We start from the raw sequence: 16,407 nt of genomic DNA, 5'->3' as shown, positions 1-16,407 counted from the left end.
GACAGCAGGACCCCGACGCCCTGGCCTGGCTCTCTCTGCCCTGGGAGGGCCCCAGACAGCCTTACTGTGCACTTAGGTGGTCATAGCTTGCTCGAAGCTCCTCTGGGTCTTCCCTGGGCAAGGTGCCCTGGGTTTGGCAGTTTCCTGTGAGCAGCTGAGTGACAGCCAGCCCTATTACATGCCAGTAAGGAAAGGGTACAGTGAAGTTGGTGGGCTTCCTCAGTGCAGGTGTCAGCTCTGCTGAGCAGGGCATAGGTGCTGGGTTGCTCCTTGGACCTTCCTGCCCATGTTATGCCCAGCCTCCTGTGCCCACAGCTGCTCTCGTCGGGACGCCTGTGAGCGGGCAGATGAGCCTCAGCGCTTTGCCTCAGATCTGCTGCAGTGTGTGCAGCTGACTGTGCAGCCTCGCAATGTCTCCGTCACCATGTCCCAGGTCCCGGTGAGTGTGGCCACCCAGCAAGGGCTGGAGGATGGGTGGGGTGACAGGACTCCATTCACCCACACCTTCTGCCATGCGGGCCCCAGCTCGTGCTGCAGGCCTGGAATGTGCCCGACCTCTCAGCTGGTGTCAACTGCTCCTTCGAGGACTTCACTGAGTCTGAAAGCATCCTGGAGGATGGCCGCATCCACTGCTACTCACCGTCCTCTGAGGAGGTGGCACCGATCACTCGTGGCCAGGGTAAGTGTACCACAGCTGGGTCTGGGCAGTGCTCAAAGGGGCCTCCTGCTGGGGAGGTGGATCATTGTTGGGGACAGAGAATGGGTGTCACATGGTGACTGAGGAGCATGGTAAGGTAAGGAACAGATGCCAAATGGGAACAGTATAGATAGGAGGCAGGGACCACAGGTGCAAAGATCCTGGGGGCCCATCTGGTATGCTCAGGGGTCCACAGCTGGAGAAGCTGAGATACAGCCAGGGGCTTTGCTCTTGGTGATTGGGCTGGTCATTGGCAAAGTCATTTCCTGTTTGGGATTGCCCTACATGGGCATCCTGGGTTGAGGGATTTTGAGTGGTTCTGGTGACTTGAGCCTGTGCTGCCCTACAGGAGACCAGCGGGTGGTGAAACTCTACCTGAAGTCTAAGGAGACAGGCAAGAAGTTTGCATCCGTGGACTTTGTCTTCTACAACTGCAGTGTACACCAGTCGTGAGTGTTTCAGGCCTCCTGCATGGGCAGGGTACAGTGCAGCATGGGCCAGTGGTCAGTGTGGGAGGGCTAGGCCTGTTGTGAGAGCAGCTTCCTGGGCAGAGAGTCCAGATGAGTGAGGCTGGGGCAGTGGTCAGAGTAGGTGAGGTGCGGGGGAGTGACATGTGCCTGTTCACACCTCGAGAATCTTGCCCTTAGCCTCGGTGTGAGGAATGGCCTGTGGGCACCAGAGCAAGGCAGGGAGCTTGGGGGTTGGAGGAGGGAGGCTGCTGCATCATCTGGATGGGAGATGGTATGCCATGGGATAAGCTAGGCTATTCAGTGCTTCCTGTTCTGGGGCAGGTAGAAGTCTGCGTCCTCTCTAGCTCATGCTGCCCCAGGTGTGGGTCAGGGGGTGGGGGTAGAGAGGCTAGGGCACAGAGAACCAGGGTGGGAGCTCTCTCTGGTACTTGTCTGCTGCCTTTCTTGGCCGTGAGCAGCAGGAAGAACAGAAGAGGCCGAGGACTGCCATGAGCTGGGACTTTGGGCCTAGTGGGGCACTCTCGGCCCCATCCCTGATCTGGAGGGTGCCTAGTCTTGGAAAGGCCAGCATGGGGTGTGGGGACAGTGGGGTTAAATCTCAGCGGTGCCTGCCTTTGTTGATGTGGCCTGAGTGTTGCTATTACCAGGGTATGACTTCTCTGTCTTGGGCAGGCTGGAATCTTTGGGGCTGGAGTCTGCACTCCAGAGCTGGAGGGGATTGAGGGTCTCAGGAGAAACCCAGTGACTGGCAGGTTGGGAGGTCCTCTAGAGAGCTGGTGGAGTTTGCCTGGAGGTCATGGGGGCCATGGAGGCTGTAGAGACCAGGTGCCAGTCATACAAAGCTGCAGGGTCCAAAGCACTGAAAAGGCCCTGTCCAGGCTCTGGGGACGTGTCAGAATAAATGGGATAAGTTCCTGCCAGGCCGAGCCTTCAGGGTGGAGTGTGTCTCCCACAGCTCTATGTAGCTCTGTAGCAGCTGCTAGCCACCAAAATTTAAATCCAAGTTAAGGCAAGATACAATTTAATATGTAGTTCTTTAGATGCACTAATACATTTCCAGTGGTAATTGTCATGTGTGTTCTAATGTGGCCAGGGGTCACCACAGTGGACAGTGTAGACTTTTGCCATCATCAGGAAGGCTCTGTGGGTTGGCTTTGGGTGGACTGTCAGGTATGTGACGGTCTGGGGAAGAGCAGCAAAGGAGGGAGGGGAGCACCAGGCAGTTCAGTGGGTAAGACCATCTGACACGGAAAGTCTCTGAGCAGGTGGAGGATCAGCCAGTGCAAAGACCCTGTAATCAGCCACTGGAGGAGCAGTAGGGAGGCGGTGTGGTGTGGCTGTGTGTGGCAACTGCGGAGGCACATGATGCCCATCCTCACTATCCACCACCCTCCTTGCAGCTGTCTGTCATGTGTGAATGGCTCCTTTCCTTGCCATTGGTGCAAATACCGCCATGTATGTACACACAATGCCGCCGACTGTGCCTTCCTGGAGGGCCGCGTCAACGTGTCCGAGGTAAGGCCCTCTTGGGGTGATGCAGTATTTCAGAGGTGTAGCAGAACCAGGTGTTGGCTGCAGGTGGGCCTGGGAGAGCTCCTGTGGGTAGCTGGAATGCCAACCAAGAGGTCTGTGAGGTTGGGGAAATCCTCCATGGCTGTCTTGGCCTGAGGCCAGCCAGTGACATTTATTGCTGTGACCTTTCGGGGAGGCACAGAAGCCTCAGACCAGTGGGCCCCCCTGGGGGGAGATGATGTGGGAAGGGACTGTCCATGCAGGGGAATGTGAGCCTGGAGTGTGAGGTGTCTGGCTAGGTAGACCCACTGTCGTGTGAACCAGGAAACATGTTAGACTGACCTGCAGGGGAGCTGGTCAGTTCCTGGAGCTATCTGAGGTTCTGCATGGTAACTGATAGTAATTAGGTTGTAATTATTTAGAGCCTGGGTAAGGTACTGTCTTTATCTATGAGCAGCAGGGCTGCTACTCCTGAAACCTGGGCTCTTAGAACCATGATAGGCAGACCTGGAACCTGCCAGGCATGGAGAGAGTGGGCAGGGGTTGCCATGTCCAGCCTGCAGGTGCAGAGCCAGAACTTGAAACCAGGGTCCTTTGTAGTGACACAATGCCTGTTTGTAGGATAGGCAAGAGGGTGTGAGCCCTGTTGGCTGTGGGGCACTTGGGTATTGTAGCTGGCTTAGACTTCTGTGGATAGTCTTGGGGCAGAAGAAATGCATGCACAGGGCCCCCGCCATGCTCAGGGTCTTTCCTCACAGGATGAGCCTCCCCTGGTCGCCCCTCACCATCACCCTCTGGACCTTCGTAGCACATAATCAGACAAGATGGTAGTGGAGGGCAGGCTGAGAGTGGATAGGGACCGAGGGCATCTGGGGGTAGCAGTGTCTGTGAGAGCAACTGATATGAAGGCCATGGGCATAGGGGGTGGGCAGTGTGGACTTCCCTGTATGAGGAGCTGGGCAAACATTTCCTTGGGGTGGGAAGGGGCTCTGGGGCAGCAGGATGCTGGTGCATCTGATCCCAGTGGGGTTAGTGATCCTGGGGTCTAGGAACCTCAGGAGGGCTGTTGTGGGCCTTGATGGCCAGGGGAAGGTGAGCAGCAAGTGCAGAGCCTTCCTGAGGCATCTGCTCATGCAGAGCTGAGCTGGGAACAATGGTGGGTCCATGGAGGCTTATTGGGGGATGGATTTATTCCACAGATACTCCTCTTAAACTGTAGTCCCAGGTTTTATGCCTGTATTTATAAAGAGTATAACATATCCACAGACTTAGCCAATCTCACTGTTTGGGAGGACTTGGGCTCTTAGCCCCTTCCAAAGGCTTCCCCTTCCCATCTCTGGTTTAGGTTTGACTCCTCTGGGGACACCCCTCTTGGTTCTCTACCCCATTGGAAGGAGTTCCCTCAAGGAAGAGTCCTGGCCCACTGTTCTACACTATCTGTCTCCCAGCTCAGTCTGGTCTCGAGTCACTCACTGGGCCAGAAAGGAGTGTCAGAATCTTGAACTGACCCCTCTAAGTTCCTGAGGTCCCCAAGTGCTGAGGCCCAGCCAGAGAGACTAGCCATGGGTAACAGAGCCTGACAGTGACACTAGCCCCCTGGTCAGCTGAGATAGTGTCTGTGGAGAGTGCAGGGGTGAGATGGGGTGACAGTGAGAACAGTCCTGGCCAGGATGAGCCAGGGCTGCTGTGGGTCCCAGGAAGGCAACCAAGGTGTGGGGAAGCTCCAGGAAGATCCCTGGGCCTGGGGGCTGGGCTGGGGCACCCCTTCAAATGGCTAGGAGAGTGCTGGCATAAGTGAGGGCCCCTCAGTGCAGAGCTGGTGGCCCCCCATGTATATCACCATTATCTCTCTCCTTGGTGGAAATGGGGTACCCTGTAGACCCAGAGTAAGTGGTCACCCTGCCTGGCTATACCTTGCTGGCTTTGCTCCCTCAGTGACCCTTAACCCAAAACCTCCGCAGAGCCAGGATTGGGCCTGCACCATGTTGGGAGATATTGTAGGCCTTGGGGATTATGGCCTGTTTTCAGCATCTCTATTTAAAGCCCAGCTTGCTGATCTGCCCCTGGGGCTGTCTCCTCCTGTGGCTGCTGTCCATGTGCTGCAATGGATCTGGGCCCTTGCATCAGTTATTATTGAAGAAATGCTGGCCCTTGGGGGCCCTGACTGTTTTTCTGCCTGGCTATTTTTACATGCTGTTCAGGTCCCCAGCGGAGCTTACAGCCCCAGCACCCAACTCTTGGCTGCTTCTGTCTCAAGGGCCTTTTCAGCTGTGGGCCAGATGGGGCTCCTTGTTGTTGAATGGTGGAGTCCTAGAACACTAGTTAGGGCACTCTGGGCCCAGAGGGGACAGGGCCGGCCCAGGGCGCAGAATGTAGCCACACAGACTGGTAAGTTTAGAAACCAGGCCTCCTGACTCTGGTTGAACTGACTGTTGCTGAGGTCCTCAGTCTGCTGGCATGTAAAGTGGGCACAGTGGTGCTTACTCTGGAGAAGCACAGTCTGGGTCGCAGTAGGATTACACCAGGCTCACTGGCCCCCTCCTCTGCGCTCAGCTGAAGCCTTGTCACTCCCAGGACTGCCCGCAGATCCTGCCCTCCACCCAGATCTATGTGCCAGTGGGTGTGGTGAAGCCTATCACCCTCACTGCCCGGAACCTACCGCAGCCACAGTCGGGCCAGCGTGGATACGAGTGTCTCTTTCATATCCCGGGAAGCCCAGCCCGCGTCACTGCCCTGCGCTTCAACAGCTCTAGCCTGCAGTGCCAGAACTCTTCGGTAAGGCTGTCTGGAGCTGGCGGGGGCCTTTTGGGGATTCCTGCTGCTGGACTGGGCTGGCCACACTTACAGTGTTAGTATCCAGTTTCTGCTCATGAGTGAAAGGACAGGGCACAGTCAGGTGTTCAGAGGCACTTTGACCTCCCCAGGTGAGTGCCACACCCTCCAGGTGTGCCTGGGTGTGCAGCTAGGGCACTTCCAAGAGTCACCCAGATGTTTGGAGGGAGCACATGTAGACATGGGATTGGGCAATTTAAATGTGGTGGGATATGCAGACATGGCTTTGCATGGGATTTTTAGGAATGTGGGTGAGGAGGCCAGATTGAAGGTGTGTGGAAACACCCACAGACTGTCATCACCCAATGCTTCTAGGAGGGCTAAGGTCAGGGTGATAGTGCCCAAGCGCTCAGCTCCTTTTATATCCCCTGTGGCCAAACACAGGAACTGTTTATAGTGGCCTGTGCATTTGTACACTAGCAGGGGGTTGTTGTCCAAATGCCTAGAAAGCAGCCGCCTTTGGAGCCTTGAATCTAATAGGATGACATTTTCAAAGCTTTTTATCAAGTCCAGTGAATTTAGTGATAGTATTCTTTGCAGAGCCAAAACCTTCCCTGGTGGGTAGGAGGGAATGGTGGCCTCAAGAGGCCCCAGCTCTTTCCATGATTGCTAGCAGGCCTGGGTTTCATCTGTTCAGGAAGAATGTAGTCAGGGGAGCAGGAGGTTTCCTGCAGTGGGTGAGGCCCTGTTGGTGGGTTGTGCCTCTGTGTCCTCTTCAAGGCCTGTGTTTGGTGCCCCCTCTCCTAGAATTTCAGGCCTTGAGGCAGAGGTCTGGCCCCCTTGGGCAGAGGTCTGGCCCCCTTGGGCAGAGGTCTGGCCCTCTGCCAGTGGTGATGGCCCCTTGGCCGACCTCGCTTTCCTAGCCGGGGAGCCTGGGGGCTAGGGGATGGTGGCTGGGGGCCATAGCAGGCTCCTAGGGGCAGGATACCCAGCTGCCTGGCCCTAGAGTTCCTTTTGCTGTCCTACCGTCTTGTCCTTTGATTTCTCTCTGTTTTGCTGTATCACTGAGTTATGCTGGCTATTCCTTTCACCTGCATCTCTCTGTGGTTCCCTGGCCTAGTTGTGTCCACCATTTCCTTCCTCTCCATCTAAGGCCATCTGTATGTCTCTCTATGTCCTTATTTCTTAGCCTCTGTCTCATTTCTGAGCCTCTGTCACCTCTTTCCCTGCATTCCTCAACCCCTCTGCCTCTCCCTCTCACCAGGCTCACATTTATCTTTTCTTTAGCCATTTTTAAAGGGAAAAGGGAGTATCAGGGGATGGATGTGATAGGATCCAATTAAATTCTTGCAGATAAAATAATGATGAATTGCTCTGGGATGAAGTGGAAGACCTCAGAAAGTGGGGCACAGCTGGGAGTGCTGGGCCGGGGCTTTTGGGGAGGGGCAGTGTTTCTGAGCCTGGGAGTGATGGTAGTTGAGCCTCACCTGACAGTGCTTTTTGCCAGCCTATGCCCAGGGAATGGGGGCACATAGCTTGTACCTCAAGGCAGTCCCAGCGTAGGGATTACTGAGCTTGTTTGGCAGGTGCAGAAATGGAGCTGCACAGAGCATCTTTGACAGGTATCCAAGGGATCCAGATGGGAAGTCCTGATTTCCTGGTGGGACTGACTACAGGGGGCAGTAGAAAGGTCAACCTAGAGCACAAGTGGCAAACACAAGACCTGCTGGCCGAATCCGGCCCTCCACCTTTTTTTATCTGGCCTGGCACCTTGTTTCTACCTGGGGCCAGCACCAAGCTCTCACTTAACAAGCTCTCCCTTAACAGTTAAGGAGTAGTTACATTTATACAGTCCTAAAATTACATTTGGCTCTTTGAAGACAACCATGAGGGTGATGTGGCCCCCAGTGAAAGTGAGTTTGACACCCCTGACTAGAGGGTGCATCTCATGTGCTGCTTGGGGGCAGAGGCTTGCCTGGAAAGCAGGGGCCATGGCCATCAGGAAGGAAGACATTGGTTGGGGGTTGAGGGGTAGAGCTGGATGTGGTAGGAGAGGCTTAGATGCCTAGGTTGCTTGATGGGCAGGTGTTTCTGTTGGGTATCCAGCTCTAGATTGGAAATGCCAGTCTAGGCAGGCAAAGCCCCCAGGCCCTGCCTTGCCAAGCTCTCCCAGCACTCAATCACAGAGGTGGCCAGGAGGGAAACACAAGCCCTGACCTATCCTCTGGGGTTTTGCCTCACTGCTCTGCATACTGCCTGCAGTACTCTTATGAGGGCAATGACATCAGCGACCTGCCTGTGAACCTGTCGGTGGTGTGGAATGGCAACTTCATCATTGATAACCCTCAGAACATCCAGGGTGAGCCAGGTGGGGTGGCCCCCGGGGGCGGGACTGTTACTGGGTAGAGCTGACCATGTTTTTCCCTATAGCCCACCTCTACAAGTGTCCAGCCTTGCGGGAGAGCTGTGGCCTGTGTCTCAAAGCTGACCCTCGATTTGAGTGTGGCTGGTGCGTTGCTGAGCGCCGCTGCTCCTTGCGCCCCCACTGCCCTGCCGACTCGCCTGCCACCTGGATGCATGCCCACCATGGCAGCAGCCGTTGTGCCGACCCCAAGATCTTCAAGGTAGGTGAGCCTCTTAGGCTACTGAGGGCAGTGAGAGCTCTGCTTGCCTGGCTGCCTCCCCTGTGTAGCCCCTCCTGGCCTGGGATGGCCCTGGCCGGCTTTGGCCTCCCATCCTCTGTCTCCCCACAGCTGTCCCCTGAGACTGGCCCACGGCAAGGAGGCACAAGGCTCACAATCATGGGTGAGAACCTGGGCCTGCGCTTCGAGGATGTGCGGCTGGGCGTGCGTGTGGGCAAGGTGTTGTGCAGCCCTGTGGAGAGCGAGTATATCAGCGCTGAGCAGTGAGTACTGCCCAGGATAGGTGGGGGAATCACACCCATGCTGGACCCCGCAGCCTGATATATGAGACCCCTGATATCCCACAGGATCGTCTGTGAGATTGGAGACGCCAGCACAGTGCGGGCCCATGACGCCCTGGTGGAAGTGTGCGTGCGGGACTGCTCCCCCCAGTTTCGGGCCCTGTCACCCAAACGCTTCACTTTTGTGGTAAGCCCCGACCCCTGCAGCCCAGAACCCTCTCATCCCATGAGGCCTCAGAGGGCTGTTAGGTCTGTCTCTGAAGGTGGGCTCCTTGTCCTCCCTTGGGCCCCCTCATGCAGCAACACCTCTGCTCCTGGTCTCTACCTCCCCTCCTCAGAGACCTGACTCCAGGTTCCCCTAGGCACTTTGGGCCCTGTCTGTGGGCTGTGTCTGAGAGCCCATAAACACAGGGCCTGGGTAAGGCTGGGGATGCAAGCAACCCCCTGGGCCAAGAGGTAGGCCTTTCCCGGAGCTCCAGCAAGTTTCTTCTTTTCATAGACTCCAACCTTCTACCGTGTGAGCCCTGCCCGGGGGCCTCTTTCAGGGGGCACGTGGATTGGCATTGAGGGCAGCCATCTAAATGCAGGCAGTGATGTAGCCGTGTCTGTTGGTGGACGGCCTTGCTCCTTCTCCTGGTAAGGGGTGTGGATGGGGTTGGGGTGAAGGGGTAGGCATGGCCCACCTTCTCTGGTGGTGGTTGATTCAGATGGCTGCATGTCCCCTCCTGTTGCCTGGGAAACAAGGGGAATGTGGAGAGCCTGGCCAGGGTGATCACTATGGAAACCAGTGGTGAGAAGGTTACCATGGAGACAGGTTACCTCAGAGTAGAAAGGGCAGGTGGGCAGGGCCTGGGCCCAAGGGGTAGGCACAACCATCCTGTCCTGACCTTGTCCTCGGTTTGGGGGATCCCTTTGGAATGTATTTAAAAAAATTTTTAAGAGAGAAAAAAATGTTAACAAAAGCCCCGAGGCTTGAAGTGGATAATTTTAGATTAGGGATGATAATGGAACAGCCCTTTAAATATTTTCCTGTGGTAATTACCCGTTATCAGACTAATTATTGGTGTTTGCAGCCTTGCTGTGCTTGAGGGCCTGGCGGCTGTGGGGCCTCCCAGCTGTGTTGAAAGAGCTGAGGAGATGGGTACCCAGGTGTAGGCAGTGACTAGCTGGCTGCCCAGTGGGGGTGACCCAGTTCCCCTACTCTGGATAGCTCATGTTGCCTACTCATGGTCCAGGCCCAGGGTTAGCCCCAGTTTCACATCAGGGGAGGTGTGTGCACCACCGAGCATAGCAAGAGTTGGCACTGAGCTTGGCACTCCAGGTCTCTTGGCACCAGAAGCTACAGGCTAAATGGAGGAGCACCATAGCAGGTAGGACGGTCAAGGTCTTGCAGGCTCTATTTTGCTGCCCATCCTTGGACTGCTGCAAAGCTGTGTCGAGGCCCCTTGAGCTCCCTTCCCATCTAACAGGCCTGCTTGTGGTGTCTGCCTGGACTGGGCTCTCACAAGTTCAGACATGAGCATGATTGAGTCACCTGAAGAGTGAGTGTGGCAGTCAGGATTGCCCTTTGCCTTTCAGCTGGTGGTTCAGTCAGATAGAGCCTTGAATGCCAAGCAGGGCAGTTTGGAAGGAGAGGGCCAGGCTTGGGCCCAAGGTGGGCAGACACTCACCTGGCCTTTTGGTGCGGCTGATTGGAAAGTGGCTATAACAGTCGTCAGCCACCTGGGGGCAGGTCCTGGTGTGGCCCCATTTTACAAATGGGCAGGTAACTTGCCCACATGCCTGTTTGCACTGGAGCCTAGAAGCTTAGGCTACCTGGGAGGTGAGCTGCACCACGCATGTTCTCACTGTCCCACCTGGCCCCTTCAGGAGGAATTCTCGGGAGATCCGGTGTCTGACACCCCCCGGGCAGAGCCCTGGAAGTGCCCCCATCATCATCAACATCAACCGTGCTCAGCTTACCAACCCTGAGGTGAAATACAACTATACTGAGGACCCCACCATACTGAAGATTGACCCTGAGTGGAGCATCAACAGGTAGGGCTGCCACAGCCTGTCCCTAGCCCCAGTGATCCATGTGATGCTGCCAAGGACGGAGGTCTCGCACTAGGTTCTGCTCTCCCTCCTTCCTTATGTGGTCCTGCCACCAAATTTTCTGATTGTGTGGAGGAACCAGTTGAATTTCTGGTGGAGTTTCCTTACAGTGGTGGTCCTGACTCAGAGCTGGGCAGGGATAGTCACACCCTGACTATGCAGCCCACTGGGTCTATCCCCGGGTGGGAGTAGAAATGGCAAAAGTTAAGATTTTGGCCACTCCTGTGCTCTATATTCAGCAACCCGAAAAATCATGTTAAGGAAAAGTCCCTCTAAACTCTGATGCTGTGCTCTTAAAAAAAATTGAAAAATGAAGATAAGGTATCTAAGGCACAGCTCTCAGGATGTTGGACCCTTGTCTACTCTGAGATGTGGTTTGCTGTAATCCCAAGTTTCAGTGCTGAGAGGTTGTGACCTGCTTATGTCTTCCATGAAGCTGGGTGGTGTGTCTTGCTCCACCTGTTTGTGCTGGGCTAGGGCAGAGCGCTTCGCCCCATGACCGCTCATTCCCTCATCTTCTAGTGGAGGGACACTTCTAACAGTCACAGGCACCAACCTGGCCACTGTCCGAGAACCCCGCATCCGGGCCAAGTATGGAGGTGTCGAAAGGGAGAACGTGAGTCCTTGCCCTGCCCCCTCCCCATACAGCTTGAGCTACCTAGGGTTGTGGTTGTACTTGAAGACTCCAGGGAAGGAAGCTGGCCCTGGCCTCTGGGTGTGCATATGTAGCTGCAGCCCCTCGGCCCTGCTGGGGCCTGGCTCCATGTGCAGAGCGGCCAGCCCAGTGTCTCCTCGCCTGTGTCCCCAGAGTTGCCTGGTGTACAACGATACCACCATGGTGTGCCGGGCCCCATCAGTGGACAATCCCTCCCGCACCCCACCGGAGCTGGGGGAGCGGCCTGAAGAGCTGGGCTTTATCATGGATGACGTTCGTGCCCTGCTTGTGCTCAACGCCTCCTCATTCCTCTATTTTCCTGACCCCGTGCTGGAGCCACTTAGCCCCACTGGCCTCCTGGAGCTGAAACCCAGCTCCCCGCTCATCCTCAAGGTGGGCCTCAGTCAGTGGGCTAGGGTGTGGGTGGAGGGTGGTTAGGTGGGGGTTCAGGTGAGGCATCGGGGCTGATGATGCTCTCTGGCTCACCCCAACCTCCGCAGGGGCGGAATCTCCTGCCACCAGCCCCCGGCAACTCGAGGCTCAACTACACAGTGCTCATTGGCTCCACACCCTGCACTCTCACAGTGTCAGAGACACAGCTGCTATGCGAGTCACCCAACCTCACAGGGCAGCACAAGGTCACGGTATGTTCATGGCCAGGCCATCTGTGCCTCAGCCCCGGCAGTGGTCTACTGGGTCCCTTCTGCCTTTGACCTGCTGACCCATTCCCACCCAGGGCAACACGAACTCTTTGAGCCCCAGGCTGAGGGAGCCCAGCTCTAGTGCTAGAGAGCCCGCATCTGAGCCCCAACTTGGCCCTCACCCAATCCTTGGGCCCACTGGAGGTCCTGGTATCTACCCTGGGCCCCCTGTGTTCCCATCCCTGCTGAATAGTCCTGGCCAGGGACAGATGCTGTAGGGATCTTGAGATTGTGGGGCCAGAAGACTCTTGAGGGGGCATGCCACCTTCTGAGCAGCCTACATCCCCATCCCCAGGTTCGGGCTGGTGGCTTCGAGTTCTCGCCGGGCATGCTACAGGTGTACTCAGACAGCCTGCTGACCCTGCCCGCCATTGTGGGCATTGGTGGGGGCGGGGGCCTCCTGCTGCTGGTCATCGTGGTCGTGCTCATCGCTTATAAGCGCAAGTCACGAGATGCCGACCGCACCCTCAAGCGGCTGCAGCTCCAGATGGACAACCTAGAGTCCCGCGTGGCCCTTGAATGCAAGGAAGGTCTGTTGGGGCTGTGGGCACAGGGAACATGGGGAGGCTGATTCCAGGGTTACAGGGCTCTTCGACGGTACTGCTACCTTTGAGCCAGGGCCTATCCTGCCTGCCAACTTTACTCAGTTTACAACATTTCAAGCTTGATCCCAGAGAGGAGGTAGGACCAACTGGGGACTGGGGCCATGAAGCAGGTACAGCTTCCATGGGGTGCTGCTTACAACACAGGCTCCTTAGCTAGAGAGCCCGCATCTGAGCCCCAGCTTGGCTGTAGGACCTTAGGTGGGCATGTAACCATTTTGTGCGTTGGTTCCTTATCCATAGGATGGGCGCAGTACTGATGCCCACCTCACTGGGTGCTGTGAGTGTCCAGATAGCCTGTGCAGAGCCTGCAGGGCAGTGCAGCATGCATACTAGTGCTGATGTGGTGGTGGCTTCGTGCGTGCGGTCAAGTGTGGTGGTGAGGAGTGGGGCCTTTTCTTTATCCCTCGGCACATGCGGACCCACACCTGAACTGGCCTTTGCCCTTGAGGGGCCCTTTCCCAGGGAGTCAAGGCTACAGTCCGTCCTTTTAAGATGTGTCATGTATACGTTATGACCCTAGGGTGTGAGTGGCAAAAATCAGCTCTGACTGGCTTCTGTAGGGAAAGTGAAGGGTATGCTGGCCTCTGGAATGTAAGCCTGTCAGGAGTCCCATGTCTCAGGGCTCTTCTCTCCCTGTGGTGACAAGATAGCCACAGTGGGTGAGTTCAGCTTCCTCACTGTGCCCAACTCCGGCCAATTCTTGTTGTCATATCTGATCACATGCCCCTCCAAGCCTGTGTCCTTGAAGCCCCTGACAGAAAGTGGGTGGACCCCAAGAGCAGGTGAAGGTGGTCCAGAGAATGGGGTGGGTTCTAGCAGGCAGAGGCTGCAGACATCAGAAATGGGTGACAATTGGGCCAGGGGGTCAGCAAGCTAGAACAGAGGGCATCCCCAAGGACTGCCCATCTCTGTCTGATGTGTCACAGGAAGGTCAGTGTGCCCAAGGCCCTGGCTCATTCCTGACAGAGCTGAGGGCACTGCTGCTGGTTGGGTAGATGGGACTAAGTACTGGCAGCAGGGAGGTGGGTGCTGGGCGGGGTGGGGGGGGGGGGGGGCTATACAGTGGCTACCTGAGCATTGGGTTCATCTCCCATGCATGTGCTTCTGGGCTCAAGGCAGCAGACAGCAGCCTTGACCCACAATGGCTGGCTTCCCTGGCTGTGTGTGAGATGGTGTGGCAGGGCTGGGTCCCTAGCAACTGTGAAGCCTGCAGCACCCTCCACCCACTCATGGTACTGGGCTGTGTGCACATCTTTGAGTCTCGTCTGAGGAGTCTGGGGCCGTGACAAGGGGTGAACAGAGCAGCACTGATGATAATCATCAGGTATGAGATGTTTATGAGGTGGTTGGTGTGACCTTGAGCATTTTGCAGATAGAGGTAAGTGAATGCTCACAATTCTAGAAGGCAGAGGCTAGCAGTATTCCTGTTTTTGAATGAGGAAAGGAGGCTAAGTGGCAAGGTGGGTTTTGAACCACAGAGTGCAGGTCTTGTGGCCTTAATGAGCCTGGCAACAGGTTGTTATCTCCAATGGGACAAGAGTATCTGTGTGCTGAGTATCCTGCCTGTCCTGGGAGCCCCCTCACTCCCAGACATACCTACCTGCCCGCTGGGCAGTCCTGATGGGACACTGGCAGGTGTGCAGCAACCGGAGGGGAGTTCTTCAGGCAGGACCCTTCAATGGGGCAAGGATGGCTGTCCACTGAGGTGGGTGTGTGCAAAGCCTTGATCTGTAGACATGTGTAGATGCAGCAGCTGGCAGGCACTCCAGGGCAGCCAGGTAGAAATAGTCAGATACCTGGCAGCTGTGCTGAAGAGATGAAGACCTGGCTCTGAATTAAACCTATCAGCCGTTACCCAGAGCCTGCCAGGCACTCTTCTGGCTCCTGATCATAGAGCTCATCCCTTGGGCTGCAGCAGTGTCAATATCTCACACTTCTGGAATGTTTCTGTCAGGGCCTGCCCAGGCCTGCTTTGTTTCTGAAAGAGGTAGAGCTGCCTGGTGTGAGTGGGCAGTGTAGAGGGCCTGCTGGCCTGAGCTGTGCATTTGTTGGTTATCAGTATGGAGGGCTGGGAAACTTGGGGACAGCCCATAGCCCCTGGGTCCTGGCACCTCTGCCACCCATCATCTCCCTCAACTGGACTTGCCCCTTCTCTTCCCAGGTGGCTGGGTCTAGGGGAGCCAGGGCAGGCAGCAGGCAACCCCCTCAGGGGCGGAAGAGCTGGCACCCATAGTTACTCTATCCCCAAATGCCACTGTGAGGTATGGGGGCCCCTTATTACCTGGACCTTGTCCCAGAACCCTCTGTACTCTTGTTTTGGCTAATCCCATGACAACTCAGAGAAACGGAAAGGTTTTATCCCTGTGTTAGAACTAGGAAGACTAAGGCACAGGCAGGTATAGTAGTTTCCTGAGGTCACCCAGCCAGCAAGCAGCAGAGCCAGTGTTTGAGCCTGGCCCAGAGTTGGGGGGAGGCCTGGGGGCCAGCGGGGCACCTGCCTTGATAACTGGTCTGGCTGCAGCTTTTGCAGAGCTGCAGACAGACATCCATGAGCTGACCAACGACCTGGACGGTGCTGGCATCCCCTTCCTCGACTACAGGACATACGCCATGCGGGTGCTCTTCCCAGGGATTGAGGACCACCCAGTGCTCAAGGAAATGGAGGTGGGCTGTTGCCTGGGGCACATCTAGCACTTGTCTGAGGGGCTCTGTAGGTGTTGGGGGGAAGTTGAAGGGTCCTGAGGGATGACGTGAGACTACAGGGAGGGGAGCTAGGAAGCAAGGAGGAAGGGCTGGCAGGAGCCAAGGGGAGAGGATACCCTACCAAACCACCCCAGTGGTTGGGTTCCTTCGGGCTGCCTTTGTTTTGGGGGGCCTTCTAGTCCATCTCATAAACCCTATATAGCTCACCTGCCTATCTCCTGGGTGGTTCTGAATGCCTGCCCATGTATGCTGGGAGGCGTCAATGCCCAGCTGGAGTTCTTGTGGCTGTTTGGGGTAGGAACATGTGGCTGAGGCAGCATGGAGGCCTTCAGAGAGCAGGGCTTTTCTCTGAAGATGTTGGCAGAGCCCAGGCTTTTGGTACAACGCATCTTCTAAGGGCTTCCCACAGCAGGCTAGGAGCCCAGTTCCTAGTTAGGAATCTGCAGGCCTCTGCAGATTGGCTCTGTCATGCTCTCTGACCAAAGGCTTCCCATATGCACACCTCACATGTTGGAAGGCCTACTCACCCTGTGCAGTTCCACTGGTGGGATGTTTCCTCTTAAACTGAACCTGAAAGGACTTTTCTATCACTCTGGGCCCAGGGCATTCCCTGGATTGCTCTCACCTTGGGAGCTCCATGTCTTCCTTTTATTGGGTCTTCCTTTGCCTGAGCTGGGAGCCAGGTGTTACTGGTGGCCTCTGGCACAGCCTGGTAAGGAACCTCCTGTCTGACAAGCCTTGGTGCAGATGAGAAGAGAGAGCAGGGGCCCTGGAGTCAGCCATGCCTACATTCCAATTCTTTTTCCCACTTCCATACCATGTGGCCCTACAAAAGCCTCTTCCTCCACTGGACTTCAGGCATCTTCCCTGAAGTGGGGAGGATAGTTTCTGTGTTGATGGTTGTGGGAAAAGCAGAGTAAAACCATGGACGTGCACTTCTCGTGTCCAGAAGATGGGGTGTTGTGTTGGGCTCCCTCTGAGCTGCTAGAGCTGGACTGCAGGAAGTGCTGGTCCCAGGACCTGACTACAGAGAGGGTGACAGGAACAGGCCCTCGTTCTCTACCCTTCACTGATGCTAGTATGCTTGGGTCTCTCCCTGGATTGGGCTTCTCAGGCAGCTGCCAGGTTACATCCATTTTGCTGAGGACAGTTGAGGCCTGGACACCTGTCAGGGTGACGTCACCCACCTCTGAGATCTGCTTTTTGGCCCTGTCCTTCCCCTGTATACCTGGTTTGGACAGCCCCTCCTCCAGAAGGCCTTCCCCGCCTCTCCCT

General features: G+C 56.1%; 1 protein-coding gene across 1 annotated transcript in view; it reads left to right on the top strand.

Moving 5' to 3' along the window:
• The window catches only part of PLXNA1 (plexin A1), a 52,552-nt gene that overhangs the window by 21,109 nt on the left and 15,036 nt on the right, over positions 1–16,407 (top strand). Inside the window, exons 6-21 of the mRNA XM_053912523.2 lie at positions 316–439; positions 526–679; positions 1,047–1,146; positions 2,568–2,682; positions 5,254–5,454; positions 7,714–7,810; positions 7,882–8,075; positions 8,205–8,356; positions 8,441–8,561; positions 8,874–9,010; positions 10,244–10,411; positions 10,991–11,084; positions 11,277–11,516; positions 11,624–11,767; positions 12,120–12,354; positions 14,951–15,093. Of these exons, the coding sequence (XP_053768498.1) occupies positions 316–439; positions 526–679; positions 1,047–1,146; positions 2,568–2,682; positions 5,254–5,454; positions 7,714–7,810; positions 7,882–8,075; positions 8,205–8,356; positions 8,441–8,561; positions 8,874–9,010; positions 10,244–10,411; positions 10,991–11,084; positions 11,277–11,516; positions 11,624–11,767; positions 12,120–12,354; positions 14,951–15,093 (2,419 nt within the window). The remainder of the gene's footprint in view (positions 1–315; positions 440–525; positions 680–1,046; positions 1,147–2,567; positions 2,683–5,253; positions 5,455–7,713; positions 7,811–7,881; positions 8,076–8,204; positions 8,357–8,440; positions 8,562–8,873; positions 9,011–10,243; positions 10,412–10,990; positions 11,085–11,276; positions 11,517–11,623; positions 11,768–12,119; positions 12,355–14,950; positions 15,094–16,407) is intronic.

This window comes from Desmodus rotundus, chromosome 10, assembly GCF_022682495.2.
Source record: "Desmodus rotundus isolate HL8 chromosome 10, HLdesRot8A.1, whole genome shotgun sequence".
Lineage (NCBI taxonomy): Eukaryota > Metazoa > Chordata > Mammalia > Chiroptera > Phyllostomidae > Desmodus > Desmodus rotundus.
Note: the sequence above shows the minus strand (reverse complement) of the source record. Positions and strands in the feature narration are given on the sequence as shown.